We start from the raw sequence: 14,400 nt of genomic DNA, 5'->3' as shown, positions 1-14,400 counted from the left end.
CATATCAGCCCATTCTATGCTACTGTGTTCTTCACAACTTGCATCATCGGTGATTTCCACTTCATGAGCATAACTGGTTGATACAATCACAGTGGGGGGAAGTCAGCACTGATCATTGTATATAGGAAACATATAAATGCAGAACAAAACAGTAATATCTGCAAAAATGCTCTTCTGATTGTTGTATAATGGGCTTGTATATTTAGTTTTGTGGTCTCTGATGTAACAGAAAGCAAGAGTGATGCCAAATTTTAATCTGCGATTTCTAATTAATTCCTTAGATGGACATTTAATCCCGCTGTTCTGACCAAAGCTAATGTCGTCCGAAGTGGAGACGCTGCACAAGGGGCTGAAGGAGGAACCTCGCAGTTTCAAGTGGGCGATCTTGTACAGATATGTTATGATTTAGAGAGAATAAAGCTACTACAAAGAGGTCATGGAGAATGGGCAGAGGCCATGCTTCCTGTAAGTTGTCTGTTTTATTGCATTTTTATCCATAATGCTCTAAAGCAGGTCTGGGCAAAGTTGACCCTCAGGCCACATGCAGTCCTCTATCTGTTCCAGTCCTTGCCGTGGACCAAGACAGCTGAGGGGCTGAAAACAGTGGACCTCAGGCCGCACCACCGCCATCTGCTTCCCGATGTCACTGCTATTTGCATCCACAGGATGCAGACAGCGGTAAACTCATCGGTGAAGGAGGGGGACGTTGGCTCAGTCTTCCACCAGTCAGCATGAGGCACAGCAGATTCAGTGATGTCACATCAGCGTTTGGGTGGAGCTTCAGTGCATTGGAGGGACGGGAACAAGAATGAAGAGAGTATGTGGTGTGGTTTTGTTTCCCCCCCCCTCACCCCGCCTCCATGTGTATAAGATGTTTGCATGTATGTAGGAGTCAGCGTGTGGGCTCATAATGTGTATATATATGGGGCAATGTGGAGGCTCAGACATGTAGGAGACTGAGGGCTCTCAAATATATGTGTGTGTGTGTGTGTGTGTGTATATGTGTATATGTATGTGTAGATATAGATATATATATATGGCTATAGAGGGGTGCATAATTGTATATAGAAGGCTATGTGGGGGCTCATACTGTATTTCTTTGTCGCTCCATTGGGAGACCCAGACAATTGGGTGTATAGCTTCTGCCTCCGGAGGCCACACAAAGTATTACACTTAAAAGTGTAAAGCCCCTCCCCTTCTGCCTATACACCCCCCGTGCATCACGGGTTCCTCAGTTTTCATGCTTTGTGCGAAGGAGGCAGACATCCACGCATAGCTCCACAGCTTAGTCAGCAGCAGCTGCTGACTATGTCGGATGGAAGAAAAGAGGGCCCATAACAGGGCCCCCAGCATGCTCCCTTCTCACCCCACTCTTGTCGGCGGTGTTGTTAAGGTTGAGGTATCCATTGCGGGTACGGAGGCTGGAGCCCACATGCTGTTTTCCTTCCCCATCCCTTTAGGGCTCTGGGTGAAGTGGGATCCTAATCGGTCTCCAGGCACTGAGACCGTGCTCCATCCACAGCCCCTGGGGACTCTGCTGGACAAGGAGCCGAGTATCGTCAGGGACAAGACCCTGCTACTTTGAGGTACTCTGTGTCCCCATGGGGACCGCGCACAGAAACACTCCAGCATTGCTGGGTGTGTTAGTGCGCCGGGGACCGCAGCGCTGACCGCGCTTGTGCCATCACACACTGCAGCGTGGCTGGGTGTGTTAGTTTACTGGGGACTACCGCGCTGACCGCGCGCTGCCATTTCACACTGCAGCGCGCCTGGGAGTGTTAGTACGCCGGGGACTACCGCGCCGACCGCGCTTATACGCCGACCGCGCTTATACCTTTAGTCCCCGGCTTTTGCGGCCTAGTCTCAATCTTTTCCCGCCCCCAGGCCTGCCAGTCAGGGGAAGGGCGAGACGCTGTACAGGACGTCAGCGCTGAGGGCTGGAACATGCTTTGCATACTCCACCCCCCTCACTGTGCACAGTGGGGCACCAGATTCCCGCACTTTCTAGGGCACGCCCACGGCCCCCTCCTCTCCTCAGGACGCCGGCAGCCATTCCTGTCAGCTCTTCTGACGCTGGAGAGGGGAGACAAGCTCTGGGAGACCCAGGCAGGGATTCTGGTGATCACACAACCGCTTTGAGCGGTCGGTAAGCAGCACCTGAGGTGCTGGCCCCACTAGTGCAGAAGTGTACATATAGATTATATGCTTATAGGCTATACTTTACACTGTATAGTGCACGGTTGATTTTTGGCTATATACCCTCCTGGATTGCTCAGAGGAGACAACAGCATGTCGTCCGCAAAAAGCAAGGGTGCCAAAGCACAGGCTTACTATGCTGCCTGCGCCGCATGTACGGCTATACTACCGGCAGGTTCCACTGACCCTCATTGTGTGCAATGCTCGGCCCCTGTGGCACTTACTCAGCCGGAGCCTCTGCTAAGGGTGGCCCAGGGGGAACCACCTGCTAACACTGTCCAGGTGACGGGGACGGAGTTTGCAGTTTTTACTGATAGACTTTCTGAGACTATGGCTAAGATACTAGAAGCCTTGCAGTCCAGACCGGTATCTCAGACCATGGGCACTGTGGAATCATTGCACCCTGGTCCCCCTCAGTTGGAGCAACAATGTCCTCCCGGGGTGTCTCATAGATCCCAGGGTGAGGTCTCTGACACGGACCGCAGCCCCAGACCGCCTAAGCGAGCTCGCTGGGAAATTCCCTCGACATCATCACATTGTTCAGGGTCTCAGCGGGAGGACTCTCTGTATGATGAAGCGGAGGTAGCTAATCAGGATTCTGATCCTGAGGCCGCTCTCAACCTTGATACTCCTGATGGGGACGCCATAGTGAATGATCTTATCGCGTCCATCAATCAAATGTTGGATATTTCTCCCTCAGCTCCTCCAGTGGAGGAGTCAGCTTCTCAGCAGGAGAAATTCCGTTTCAGGTTTCCCAAGCGTACAACGAGTATGTTTCTGGACCACTCTGACTTCAGAGAGGCAGTCCAGAAACACCGAGCTTGTCCAGATAAGCGTTTTTCCAAGCGCCTTAAGGATACACGTTATCCCTTCCCCCCTGACGTGGTCAAGGGCTGGACTCAGTGTCCCAAGGTGGATCCTCCAATCTCCAGGCTGGCGGCTAGATCCATAGTTGCAGTGGAAGATGGGGCTTCACTCAAGGATGCCACTGACAGACAGATGGAGCTCTGGTTGAAATCCATCTATGAAGCTATCGGCGCGTCTTTTGCTCCAGCATTCGCAGCCGTATGGGCACTCCAAGCTATCTCAGCGGGTCAAGCGCAAATTGACGCAATCACACGTACGTCTGCGCCGCAAGTGGCGTCCATAACCTCTCAGACGTCGGCATTTGCGTCCTACGCTATTAATGCTGTCCTGGACTCTGCGAGCCGTACGGCGGTTGCATCCGACAATTCGGTGGCAATACGCAGGGCCTTGTGGCTACGGGAATGGAAGGCAGATTCGGCTTCCAAAAAGTGCTTAACCAGTTTGCCATTTTCTGGCGACCGTTTGTTTGGTGAGCGATTGGATGAAATCATCAAACAATCCAAGGGAAAGGATACATCCTTACCCCAGGCCAAACCAAACATACCCCAACAGAGGAGGGGACAGTCGAGGTTTCGGTCCTTTCGGGGCGCGGGCAGGTCCCAATTCTCCTCGTCCAAAAGGCCTCAGAAGGATCAGAGGAACTCCGATTCATGGCGGTCTAATTCACGTCCTAAAAAGACCGCCGGAGGTGCCGCTACCAAGGCGGCTTCCTCATGACTTTCGGCCTCCTCACACCGCATCCTCGGTCGGTGGCAGGCTCTCCCGCTTTTGCGACACCTGGCTGCCACAGGTAAAAGACCGTTGGGTGAGAGACATTCTGTCTCACGGTTACAGGATAGAGTTCAGCTCTCGTCCTCCGACTCTATTCTTCAGAACATCTCCGCCTCCTGAGCGAGCCGATGCTCTTCTGCAGGCGGTGGGCACTCTGAAGGCAGAAGGAGTGGTGGTCCCGGTTCCTCTTCAGCAACAGGGTCACGGTTTTTACTCCAACCTGTTTGTGGTTCCAAAGAAGGACGGGTCTTTCCGTCCTGTCCTGGACCTAAAACTGCTCAACAAACACGTAAAGACCAGGCGGTTCCGGATGGAATCCCTCCGCTCCGTCATCGCCTCAATGTCCCAAGGAGATTTCCTTCCATCGATCGATATCAAAGATGCTTATCTCCACGTACCGATTGCTCCAGAGCATCAGCGCTTCCTGCGCTTCGCCATAGGAGACGAACACCTTCAGTTCGCGGCACTGCCGTTCGGCCTGGCGACAGCCCCACGGGTTTTCACCAAGGTCATGGCTACAGTAGTTGCGGTCCTCCACTCTCAGGGTCACTCGGTGATCCCTTACTTAGACGATCTGCTGGTCAAGGCACCCTCTCAAGAGGCATGCCAACACAGCCTCAACGCTACTCTGGAGACTCTCCAGAGTTTCGGGTGGATCATCAATTTTCCAAAGTCAAATCTGACACCGGCCCAATCGCTGACATATCTTGGCATGGAGTTTCATACCCTCTCAGCGATGGTAATGCTCCCGCTGAACAAACAGCGGTCACTGCAGACAGGGTTGCAATCTCTCCTTCAAGGTCAGTCACACCCCTTGAGGCGCCTCATGCACTTCCTAGGGAAGATGGTGGCAGCAATGGAGGCAGTCCCTTTCGCGCAGTTTCACCTGCGTCCTCTTCAATGGGACATCCTACGCAAATGGGACAGGAAGTCGACGTCCCTCGACAGGAACGTCTCCCTCTCTCAGGCAGCCAAAGCTTCCCTTCGGTGGTGGCTTCTTCCCACTTCATTGTCGAAGGGGAAATCCTTCCTACCCCCATCCTGGGCGGTGGTCACGACGGACGCGAGTCTGTCAGGGTGGGGAGCAGTCTTTCTCCACCACAGGGCTCAGGGTACGTGGACTCAGCAGGAGTCCTCCCTTCAGATCAATGTTCTGGAGATCAGGGCAGTGTATCTTGCCCTAAAAGCGTTCCAGCAGTGGCTGGAAGGCAAGCAGATCCGAATTCAGTCGGACAACTCCACAGCGGTGGCTTACATCAACCACCAAGGCGGAACACGCAGTCGGCAAGCCTTCCAGGAAGTCCGGCGGATTTTGATGTGGGTGGAAGCCACGGCCTCCACCATATCCGCAGTTCACATCCCGGGCGTAGAAAACTTGGAAGCAGATTTTCTCAGTCGCCAGGGCATGGACGCAGGGGAATGGTCCCTTCACCCGGACGTGTTTCAGGAGATCTGTTGCCGCTGGGGGATGCCGGACGTCGACCTAATGGCGTCCCGGCACAACAACAAGGTCACGGCATTCATGGCACGATCTCACGATCACAGAGCTCTGGCGGCAGACGCCTTAGTTCAGGATTGGTCGCAGTTTCAACTCCCTTATGTGTTTCCACCTCTGGCACTGTTGCCCAGAGTGTTACGCAAGATCAGGTCAGACTGCCGCCGCGCCATTCTCGTCGCTCCAGACTGGCCGAGGAGGTCGTGGTACCCGGATCTGTGGCATCTCACGGTGGGCCAACCGTGGGCACTACCAGACCGTCCAGACTTGCTGTCTCAAGGGCCGTTTTTCCATCTGAATTCTGCGGCCCTCAACCTGACTGTGTGGCCATTGAGTCCTGGATCCTAGCGTCTTCAGGGTTATCTCAAGAGGTCATTGCCACTGAGACAGGCCAGGAAACCAACGTCTGCCAAGATCTACCACAGGACGTGGAAGATATTCCTATCTTGGTGCTCTGATCAGGGATTTTCTCCCTGGCCATTTGCATTGCCCACTTTTCTTTCCTTTCTTCAATCAGGATTGGAAAAAGGTTTGTCGCTCGGCTCCCTTAAGGGACAAGTCTCAGCGCTCTCTGTGTTCTTTCAGAAGCCTCTTGCCAGGCTTTCTCAGGTACGCACTTTCCTGCAGGGGGTTTGTCACATTGTCCCTCCTTACAGGCGCCCGTTAGAACCCTGGGATCTGAACAGGGTTCTGATGGCCCTTCAGAAGGCACCTTTTGAGCCTTTGAAGGATATTTCTCTTTCTCGCCTTTCGCAGAAGGTGGTCTTCCTAGTAGCAGTCACATCACTTCGGAGAGTGTCTGAGCTAGCAACGTTGTCATGCAAGGCTCCTTTCCTGGTGTTTCACCAGGACAAGGTGGTGCTGCGCCCGGTTCCGGAATTCCTTCCTAAGGTGGTATCCACCTTTCATCTCAATCAGGATATCTCCTTACCTTCTTTTTGTCCTTATCCAGTTCATCAATGTGAAAGGGATTTGCATTTGTTAGATCTGGTGAGAGCGCTCAGAATCTACATTTCCCGTACGGCGCCCCTGCGCCGCTCGGAGGCACTCTTTGTCCTTGTCGCTGGTCAGCGTAAGGGGTCACAGGCTTCCAAATCCACCCTGGCTCGGTGGATCAAGGAACCAATTCTCGAAGCTTACCGATCTTCTGGGCTTCCGGTTCCCTCAGGGCTGAGGGCCCATTCTACCAGAGCCGTGGGTGCGTCCTGGGCATTGCGGCACCAGGCTACGGCTCAGCAGGTGTGTCAGGCGGCTACCTGGTCGAGCCTGCACACTTTCACCAAACACTATCAGGTGCATACCTATGCTTCGGCGGATGCCAGCCTAGGTAGACGAGTCCTTCAGGCGGCGGTTGCCCACCTGTAGGAACGGGCCGTTTTACGGCTCTATTACGAGGTATTATTTTACCCACCCAGGGACAGCTTTTGGACGTCCCAATTGTCTGGGTCTCCCAATGGAGCGACAAAGAAGGGAATTTTGTTTACTTACTGTAAATTCCTTTTCTTCTAGCTCCAATTGGGAGACCCAGCACCCGCCCTTTTCCCTTCGGGCTGTTGTTTTTTCGTGTACACATGTTGTTCATGTTGAATGGTTTCAGTTCTCCGAAATTTCTTCGGATTGAAGTTACTTTAAACCAATTTATTTGCTTTCCTCCTTCTTGCTTTTGCACTAAAACTGAGGAACCCGTGATGCACGGGGGGTGTATAGGCAGAAGGGGAGGGGCTTTACACTTTTAAGTGTAATACTTTGTGTGGCCTCCGGAGGCAGAAGCTATACACCCAATTGTCTGGGTCTCCCAATTGGAGCTAGAATAAACAAAATTCCCTTCTTCTGATGCTATGCGGGGCTCTTTGGGCTTTTTGTTTAGGAGGCTTTGAGCTGGCTCATACTGTATTTAGGAGGCTGTTGGGGATTCATACTGTTTGAATATAATTCTAATGGGGTGTATAATGTCTATAGGGGGCTGTGGTACTCATACGGTATTTAGGAGGTATTATCTGCAGTCTCATACTGTATTTAGGAGATTATGTAGGGCTCATATTGTATATAAAAGGTTATGTGTGGTTTATAATTTATATAGGGGGATATGTTTGGCTCATGTATATTTGGAAGCTATGTAGGGCTCAATGTAAAGTATATAGGAGGCTATGTGGGACTCATACTGTACATATGAGGCTATGTGCATCTGATAATGTATATAAAAAGCTATGTGAGGGCCCATGCTATATTTAGATAACCCAGCAGAAAATGGGTATAGGAGAGGACACTAATACAGAAAAAACGTAGCTTTTAATAGTGAACTTAAAAGACCATCGGTCATATAAAAATGTGACTATAAAAACAGTCATATGTCATTTGGGTCACAAAGCTCAAACATGCCCAGTGACATATGAGGCACAGGTAATACAAATTCCCAGAGGCTGTGACCCTCTATAATTGTACTCCACAGTATCCTTAATGGGGAACCACCCCTAAGGCTCTGTGCGCACTAGACCGTTTTACCCGCGGATTTACCCACGGATTTGCCGCGGAAATTTCTTGAGAAATGTCTGCAATCTTTGTGCAGACATTTCCCAGCAAATTCTATGAGAAAAAAAAATAGCTGTGCGCACTGTGCGGATTTTTCTCAAGAAATTTCCTTGAAGAATTTCTCGAAAATTTCTTGAGAAAATGAGCATGTCCATTATTTTCCACAGGTACCCTGCGGATTTCGGCAGTACAGCCTGCAAAATCCGCAGGGAACCACCCGCGGGAAAATCGCGGCAAATCCGCATGCGGATTTGGTGCGGATTTTTTCCGGAGGTCCGGAGATCTTTCACTCCCAGAAGTTTCTCAAGAAATTTTCTTGAAACTTCACATTTCTAGTGCGCACATAGCCTAACTGTACCATTTTTGCGCAGATGCCACGTTTTGATCGCCTGTTGTTGCATTTTGCGCAAAACTTGCGGCGACCAAAAAACTTAATTTTGGTGTTTGGATTTTTTTTTGCCGCTATGCCATTTACTGATCAGATTAATTAGTTTTTATATTTTGACGTATCGGGCGTTTCTGAACGCGGCGATACCAAATATGTGTATATTGTTTAATTTTTTTTAACTCTTTAATTTTCAATGGGGCGAAAGGGGGGTGATTTGAACTTTTTAGGTTTTTATTGTTTTTTTTAAAACTTTTTTTTTTTTTATTTTACTAGTCCCCCTAGGGGGCTATTGCGATCAGCAATCCGATCGCTCTGCCCTATCTGCAGATCACAGCTACAGAGCTGAGAACTGCAGATACGGTGCTTTTTCAATGCTGGCTGTATTCCGGCATTGAGAGGAAGAGAGTCATGTTAGTTACAGGCGTCATCTCATGACCCTGTGCTGCCATGGCAACCACCGAGAGTCACGTTATCGCGCACGTGGCTTCCGGTGGGGGCGGCGGTAAGTGAAAATCATGGCCGCGCGCATATACATTTCACTGCCAGGCTTTGGCAGCGAGATGTAACGGGTTAAATGTTCCAGGTGGAATGCGATTCCACTCATATCATGCAGGCACACATGTCAGCTGTTAAAAACAGCTGATATGAGCGCGGATCGCCGCATCCTGCTGGCGGCAGGGAGCGGGGCTTAAACTCACGCTCAATGACGGATAGATCCGTCAAAGGTCGTGAAGGGGTTCAAGCATCACTCGAGAGGTGAAAAAAAACAAAACAGACAATGGAGTAGTGCTTTAGATAAAAGGTTTATTCATTGTGAATGATTGCTTTACTTTTCCTTCCTATTTGATATTTAATTGCATTTTATGCTTTTGCATTTTCAAGACTTTGGGTAAAGTTGGAAGAGTTCAGCAGATCTACTCAGACAGTGACTTGAAAGTGGAAGTTTGTGGAACGTCGTGGACATATAACCCAACTGCTGTTTCCAAGGTGGCATCTGTAGGATCCGCAATAAGCAGTGCAACCGGAGGTAGTCCCAGCGTTTTATTTATTTATTTTTCTACTGGATGTTGTCAGATGATGGTGTAGAATAACCACATAATTTACCTATATTTGCTGAATGCTTGCTTAGTGCTGTCTGCTGACTTTCCCATATCTATGCAGAACTTATTTACAGAGCTAGCTTTCTACACTTACCTGACTCTCCGATTCTGTGTAGCATGCCTGAATTGTGTCTGCCAGTAGTAGTCTCCAGGAGAGTGTGAGGCTGCGCATACACAGTGTACAGATACACACATTATCCTGGATCTTTACTGATGTTTAACGCCATTCTGACATTGATCATTCTGGTGCATCAAATGTCCGGTCACCATGTATGGAGCGGGCTAATTCACATGTAAAGCGCCATGGAATAAATGGCGCTATAATAATTATTATTATAATATCGCTGCTGTTAACCCTTTAAATGTCAATCTCTCACAGCAATATTTAAGGCTCGTGGTCCGGGTGTGGTGTGCTGACATTGTGCACTCATTCATGCTTGATCGTGTGCTACCTATAGCAGGGGTCCCCAAACTTTTTACACAGGGGGCCAGTTCACTGTCCCTCAGACCGTTGGAGGGCCGGACTATAAGAAAAACTATGAAAATGACTATGCACACTACACATATCTCATTTTAAAGTAAAACAAAAAGGGAACAAATACAACATTCAAAATAATCGAAAATAATTGAATATCCTACACCCCGAGTCAATTTCTCTTTTTTTACATCATTGTTTCCTAGGGATTCCAAATTGCCATTAGTAAAATACCAATAGATATATACAGCCCTACAAAAACAATATACGCCAGATTATAACACTTACATACACTGTGCTCCCCAAATACAGCACAGTGCACCTCTGAAATGTGCTTCTCTCTTCCCGCAAATAGGTCCAGCACTCTGCCCCCATATAGGTCCAGCTCTCTGCCCCCATATAGGTCCAGCACTCTGCCCCCATATAGGTCCAGCACTCTGCCCCCATATAGGTCCAGCACTCTGCCCCCATATAGGTCCAGCACTCTGCCCCCATATAGGTCCAGCACTCTGCCCCCATATAGGTCCAGCACTCTGCCCCCATATAGGTCCAGCACTCTGCCCCCATATAGGTCCAGCACTCTGCCCCCATATAGGTCCAGCACTCTGCCCCATATAGGTCCAGCACTCTGCCCCCATATAGGTCCCATGCTCTTTCCCCCATATAGGTCCCATGCTCTTTCCCCCATATAGGTCCCATGCTCTTTCCCCCATATAGGTCCCATGCTCTTTCCCCCATATAGGTCCCATGCAGTCTCCCTCATATAGGTCCCATCAATCCCCCATATAGATCCAGCTCTCTGATCCTCCTCCATGCCCAGTAAAAAAAAGTGAAAATAGACTTTACCTAGCACTGCAGCCGCTCCCGCGCTGTGGTCCCGGCTCCTCTGTCTTCGGCTGTAAGGCCTAGATGAGCACGTCGTGCGTCATGCCGTGATCATTCTAGGTCTGGTCGACGAGCGCCGAGCGTCTACACAGGAACGAGACTTCCCGTGTAGCGCTCGGCGGGTTATTTCAATTGTAAGCGCCTGTGCGCTTACAATTGAAATAACACAAGGAAATTGTGACACAGGCCGGGTAAATGGACTCCAGGGGCCGGATGCGGCCCACGGGCCGTAGTTTGGGGACCCCTGACCTATAGGTTGCCATACCATTTTTTTTTTTCTTTTTTTTTTTTCAGTCTCATTGAGGTAGTTGACCCTTCAATTGTTTGATCACTTGTTCTATATTCTTCAATTTCACATCATTGCTGTGTGTATTATAAAGAAAACTCATGGATGATCTTCTATGACGCCAAGCCACCGGCAGGCATGGGGGTCTCACGTGTGTTCTGCCGTGGCAGGAATGATGGCCTGCTATGACTGTTTTCCTGTGGTGCCCAACCATTTGTCAGTGGCTGAGCTTTACAAATGACTAATTCATACTGCAATACTGTTGTATTACTAGATTTGTGATCATGCAATCTCTACCCCCTTCCATTGTGTTACTATATATATATAGACTAATCAATCTGACGATCACTGGTTTAAGTCCTCCCAAAGGAATTAAACAAAAGTAAAAAAAAAAAATTGTCACTCCATTTTCTCCTATTAAAAATAACTACGGTAATAAAACAAACATATTTGGTATCACTGAGTCTTTTAAAAGTACGATTTGATAAAAATGTTAAATTAATCTATTAAATTAAAAGCTGTAGAGAGAACAAATAAGTAGAAAAAACAAAATTGCAATTTATTTTAGTCACTACAACTTCAGGAAAAAAAAAAGGATTATGAAGTTATCAAAACATCGTATGTACCCCAAAATACTATGAGTCAAAATGTAACTCGCCTCGTAATAAGTCATTACATAACAGAAGAACAAAACATTACAGATCTCCATAATGCAACATTAACCCAATCACAACCTTTGACGTAAGCTTACATCACGGCCTGGTTAAGGTCCATAACCTAGCACATCAACTTACATCATGACAATCACACGGACATCGGAGCTGTGTATACGTGGTCGCTGCCGGGAGATCGGCATAAGTGATAGCCGAGCTCCGGCTTTTACAGCCAGGGACGGTCCTGGATGTTTAACCTCCTAAATGCTGCGATCAATAGTAATCACAGCATTTAGGTAGCTGGGATAGGGATTATACTAATAGACAACTGTAAGTTAAAATCCCATATAGGGACAAAGTTGAAAAGTGGGGAAAAACAAGTAGCAAAAACTGTCTTTTTATCATAAAGCTGACATAAAAGGGGAATAAAACACGATCAAAAAGTCGTATGTAAATAAAAATGGTATTGCTGAAAACATCAACTTGTACTGCAAAAAACAAGCTGCAATACAGCTCTATCAGGAAAAAAGTAAAAATGCTGTAGTTCTGGGAATACAGCAATGCAAGAACACTTTTTTTTCTATAAAATTTGTTTAGGCCCTGTGCGCACTAGAAAAAGGATTATTTCTTTATCGTCCTTTGGGAGACCCAGACCATGGGTGTTTAGCTTCTGCCTCCGGAGGACACACAAAGTACTACACTTAAAAGTGTAGCTCCTCCCTCTGAGCTTATACACCCCCTGGTGAGCCAGTCCCAGCCAGTTTATCGCTTTGTGTTCAGGAGGCATACATCCACACATGCATTCTCATATGATTTCTGCTTTTTGGAAAGAGATTGAAGAAATGCGGGTCCACGCCTGGACCCCCGGCATGTCCCTTCTCACCCCACTGTGTCGGCGGTGTTGTAAGGTTGATTTCCAAGGCTGGAGCCTTACATGCCGTGCTCCTTCACCATCCCTCCTGGGCTCTGGCTTGAAGTGGGAGCCAGCACGGTCTCCATGCCTGGCAGGAGACCGGTCTCCATCCACAGCCCCTTAAGATCCTGTTGGACCGGAGCACTCATCCCCAGGGACCTGGCCCTGCGTCTCAGCAGCTAAGTACCTGAGACGTTTATGTGTTGGGGGTCCATGCTGAATGTACTTATTTTGAAATTTCCGGCGGGTTCTCTAGCTTTCGCCCGAGAACCGCGCCGATGGTGCCTGCGCGTCGGCCTCGCCGCTTAAATTTAGGCCCCGGCTTTGCTGGAGGCCTAGTTTCTGTTAACTACCCTCGCATGTCACTCATGCAAGAGGGACAGACACGGCTCCTCCCGGCGGCCGTTCTGCACAGGGGATGGACACTCCCCACTGCTGGTCGTCCCTCCTCCCCTGCATGTCTCTATGGCCCTCCAGTTCCTGCTCTCCTACAGGAACGCCCTCTAGTCCCGCCCCCTCTCTTCGCTCCGGCGGCCATTTCTCAGGCAGAGTTCATTCTGCGCTGGGCCTTCTGCACTCTGCATCCCTGCTGAGGTGCTGTGCATTGGGGGTCCGGGCTTCGGGATCTGGAGGGCACACAACACCGCTTCCAGCGGTCTGGTAAGCCACAACCGGTCTCCGGTTGTGGACCTCTGTATATTCTCCCTGGGGTTCATTCTCTTGCAAAGCCCCCACTCTAGCAGCATGTCTCACACAAGGAGCAAGGCTCCAAAGCTTTATTCTGTATGCACTGCATGCAAGCTCCTGCTGCCTGAGCCGAGCACCTATCCACATTGTGATGTTTGCTCTAACTTGGCAGTGCCACAGCCTGGAGTGTCACCCCCAGTGGTCTCTCAGGCTGCGGCAGGTGCTGTGGCTGAACCCCCGGCCTGGGTAGAGTCCTTTTCTAGGTCCATATCCCAGTCATTTGCTGAGTCCATGGGACTTTTGTCCAGGACTTTGATGAATATGCATCAGCCCTCCTCACATGGTGCCTCTAATACTCTTGCCAGAGGATCCCTATCCTCTGACCTCCGTCCATCGGAGCTCACAGAGGATTCATCATCAGGTCCCAGACCCCGTCCTTCCAAGAGAAGGCGCAGGGTTTCCTCCCCCTCCTCATCCCGCGGTTCTGACTCAAGAGCTGACTCGCAAGATGAGGAGGATGCCCTCACGGGGGCTCGGAGGCTATGTACCCCATCGATTCTGAGGGTGACTCAGATCTTAGTGACTTGATTGCTTCTATTAATTCTGTACTGGATCTCAATCCGCCAGTCTCAGAGGAGCAACCCTCTCTGGCAGAAAAGCATCAGTTTACCTCGCCTAAGAGAGTAAAGAGTGTGTTCTTTAACCACTCCAGTTTTCAGACCGCTGTGACCAAACCCAGGGCCTGCCCTGACAAACGCTTTCCAAAGCGTGGTTCTGATGACCGTTTTCCCTTTCCACCTGAGGTGGTCAAGGAGTGGTCTCACTCCCCAAAGGTAGACCCTCCGGTGTCTAGGCTCTCAGCCCGGACCGTTGTGTCGGTGGCTGACGGCACCTCACTTAAGGATTCCACTGACCGTCAGATTGACCTTCTGGCCAAATCTGTGTATGAAGCTGCGGGGGCCGCGTTTTCCCCCACTTTTGCAGCAGTGTGGGCTCTAAAAGCCATCTCTGCTTCTCTAGAGGAGATGCATTCCCTCACCAAGGAATCTATGCCTGAGATGGTTACCTTAACTTCCCAGGCTTCAGCTTTTTCATCTTATGCCATGTCTGCCATGCTAGAGGCTGCTCACCGCACTGCGGTGGCTTCAGCTAATT

The 14,400-nt window shown here is 49.6% G+C and overlaps 1 protein-coding gene across 2 annotated transcripts in view; it reads left to right on the top strand.

The window, feature by feature from the left end:
- The window catches only part of MIB1 (MIB E3 ubiquitin protein ligase 1), a 189,467-nt gene that overhangs the window by 93,317 nt on the left and 81,750 nt on the right, over positions 1-14,400 (top strand). For both annotated transcript variants that reach the window (XM_075314461.1, XM_075314462.1), the window contains exons 7-8: positions 282-465; positions 9,129-9,273. In XM_075314461.1, coding sequence (XP_075170576.1) covers positions 282-465; positions 9,129-9,273 — 329 coding nt within the window. The remainder of the gene's footprint in view (positions 1-281; positions 466-9,128; positions 9,274-14,400) is intronic.

Source organism: Anomaloglossus baeobatrachus, chromosome 6 (assembly GCF_048569485.1).
Source record: "Anomaloglossus baeobatrachus isolate aAnoBae1 chromosome 6, aAnoBae1.hap1, whole genome shotgun sequence".
Lineage (NCBI taxonomy): Eukaryota > Metazoa > Chordata > Amphibia > Anura > Aromobatidae > Anomaloglossus > Anomaloglossus baeobatrachus.
The sequence above is the reverse complement of the archived record's forward strand: the minus strand, read 5'-3'. Positions and strand labels throughout refer to the sequence as shown.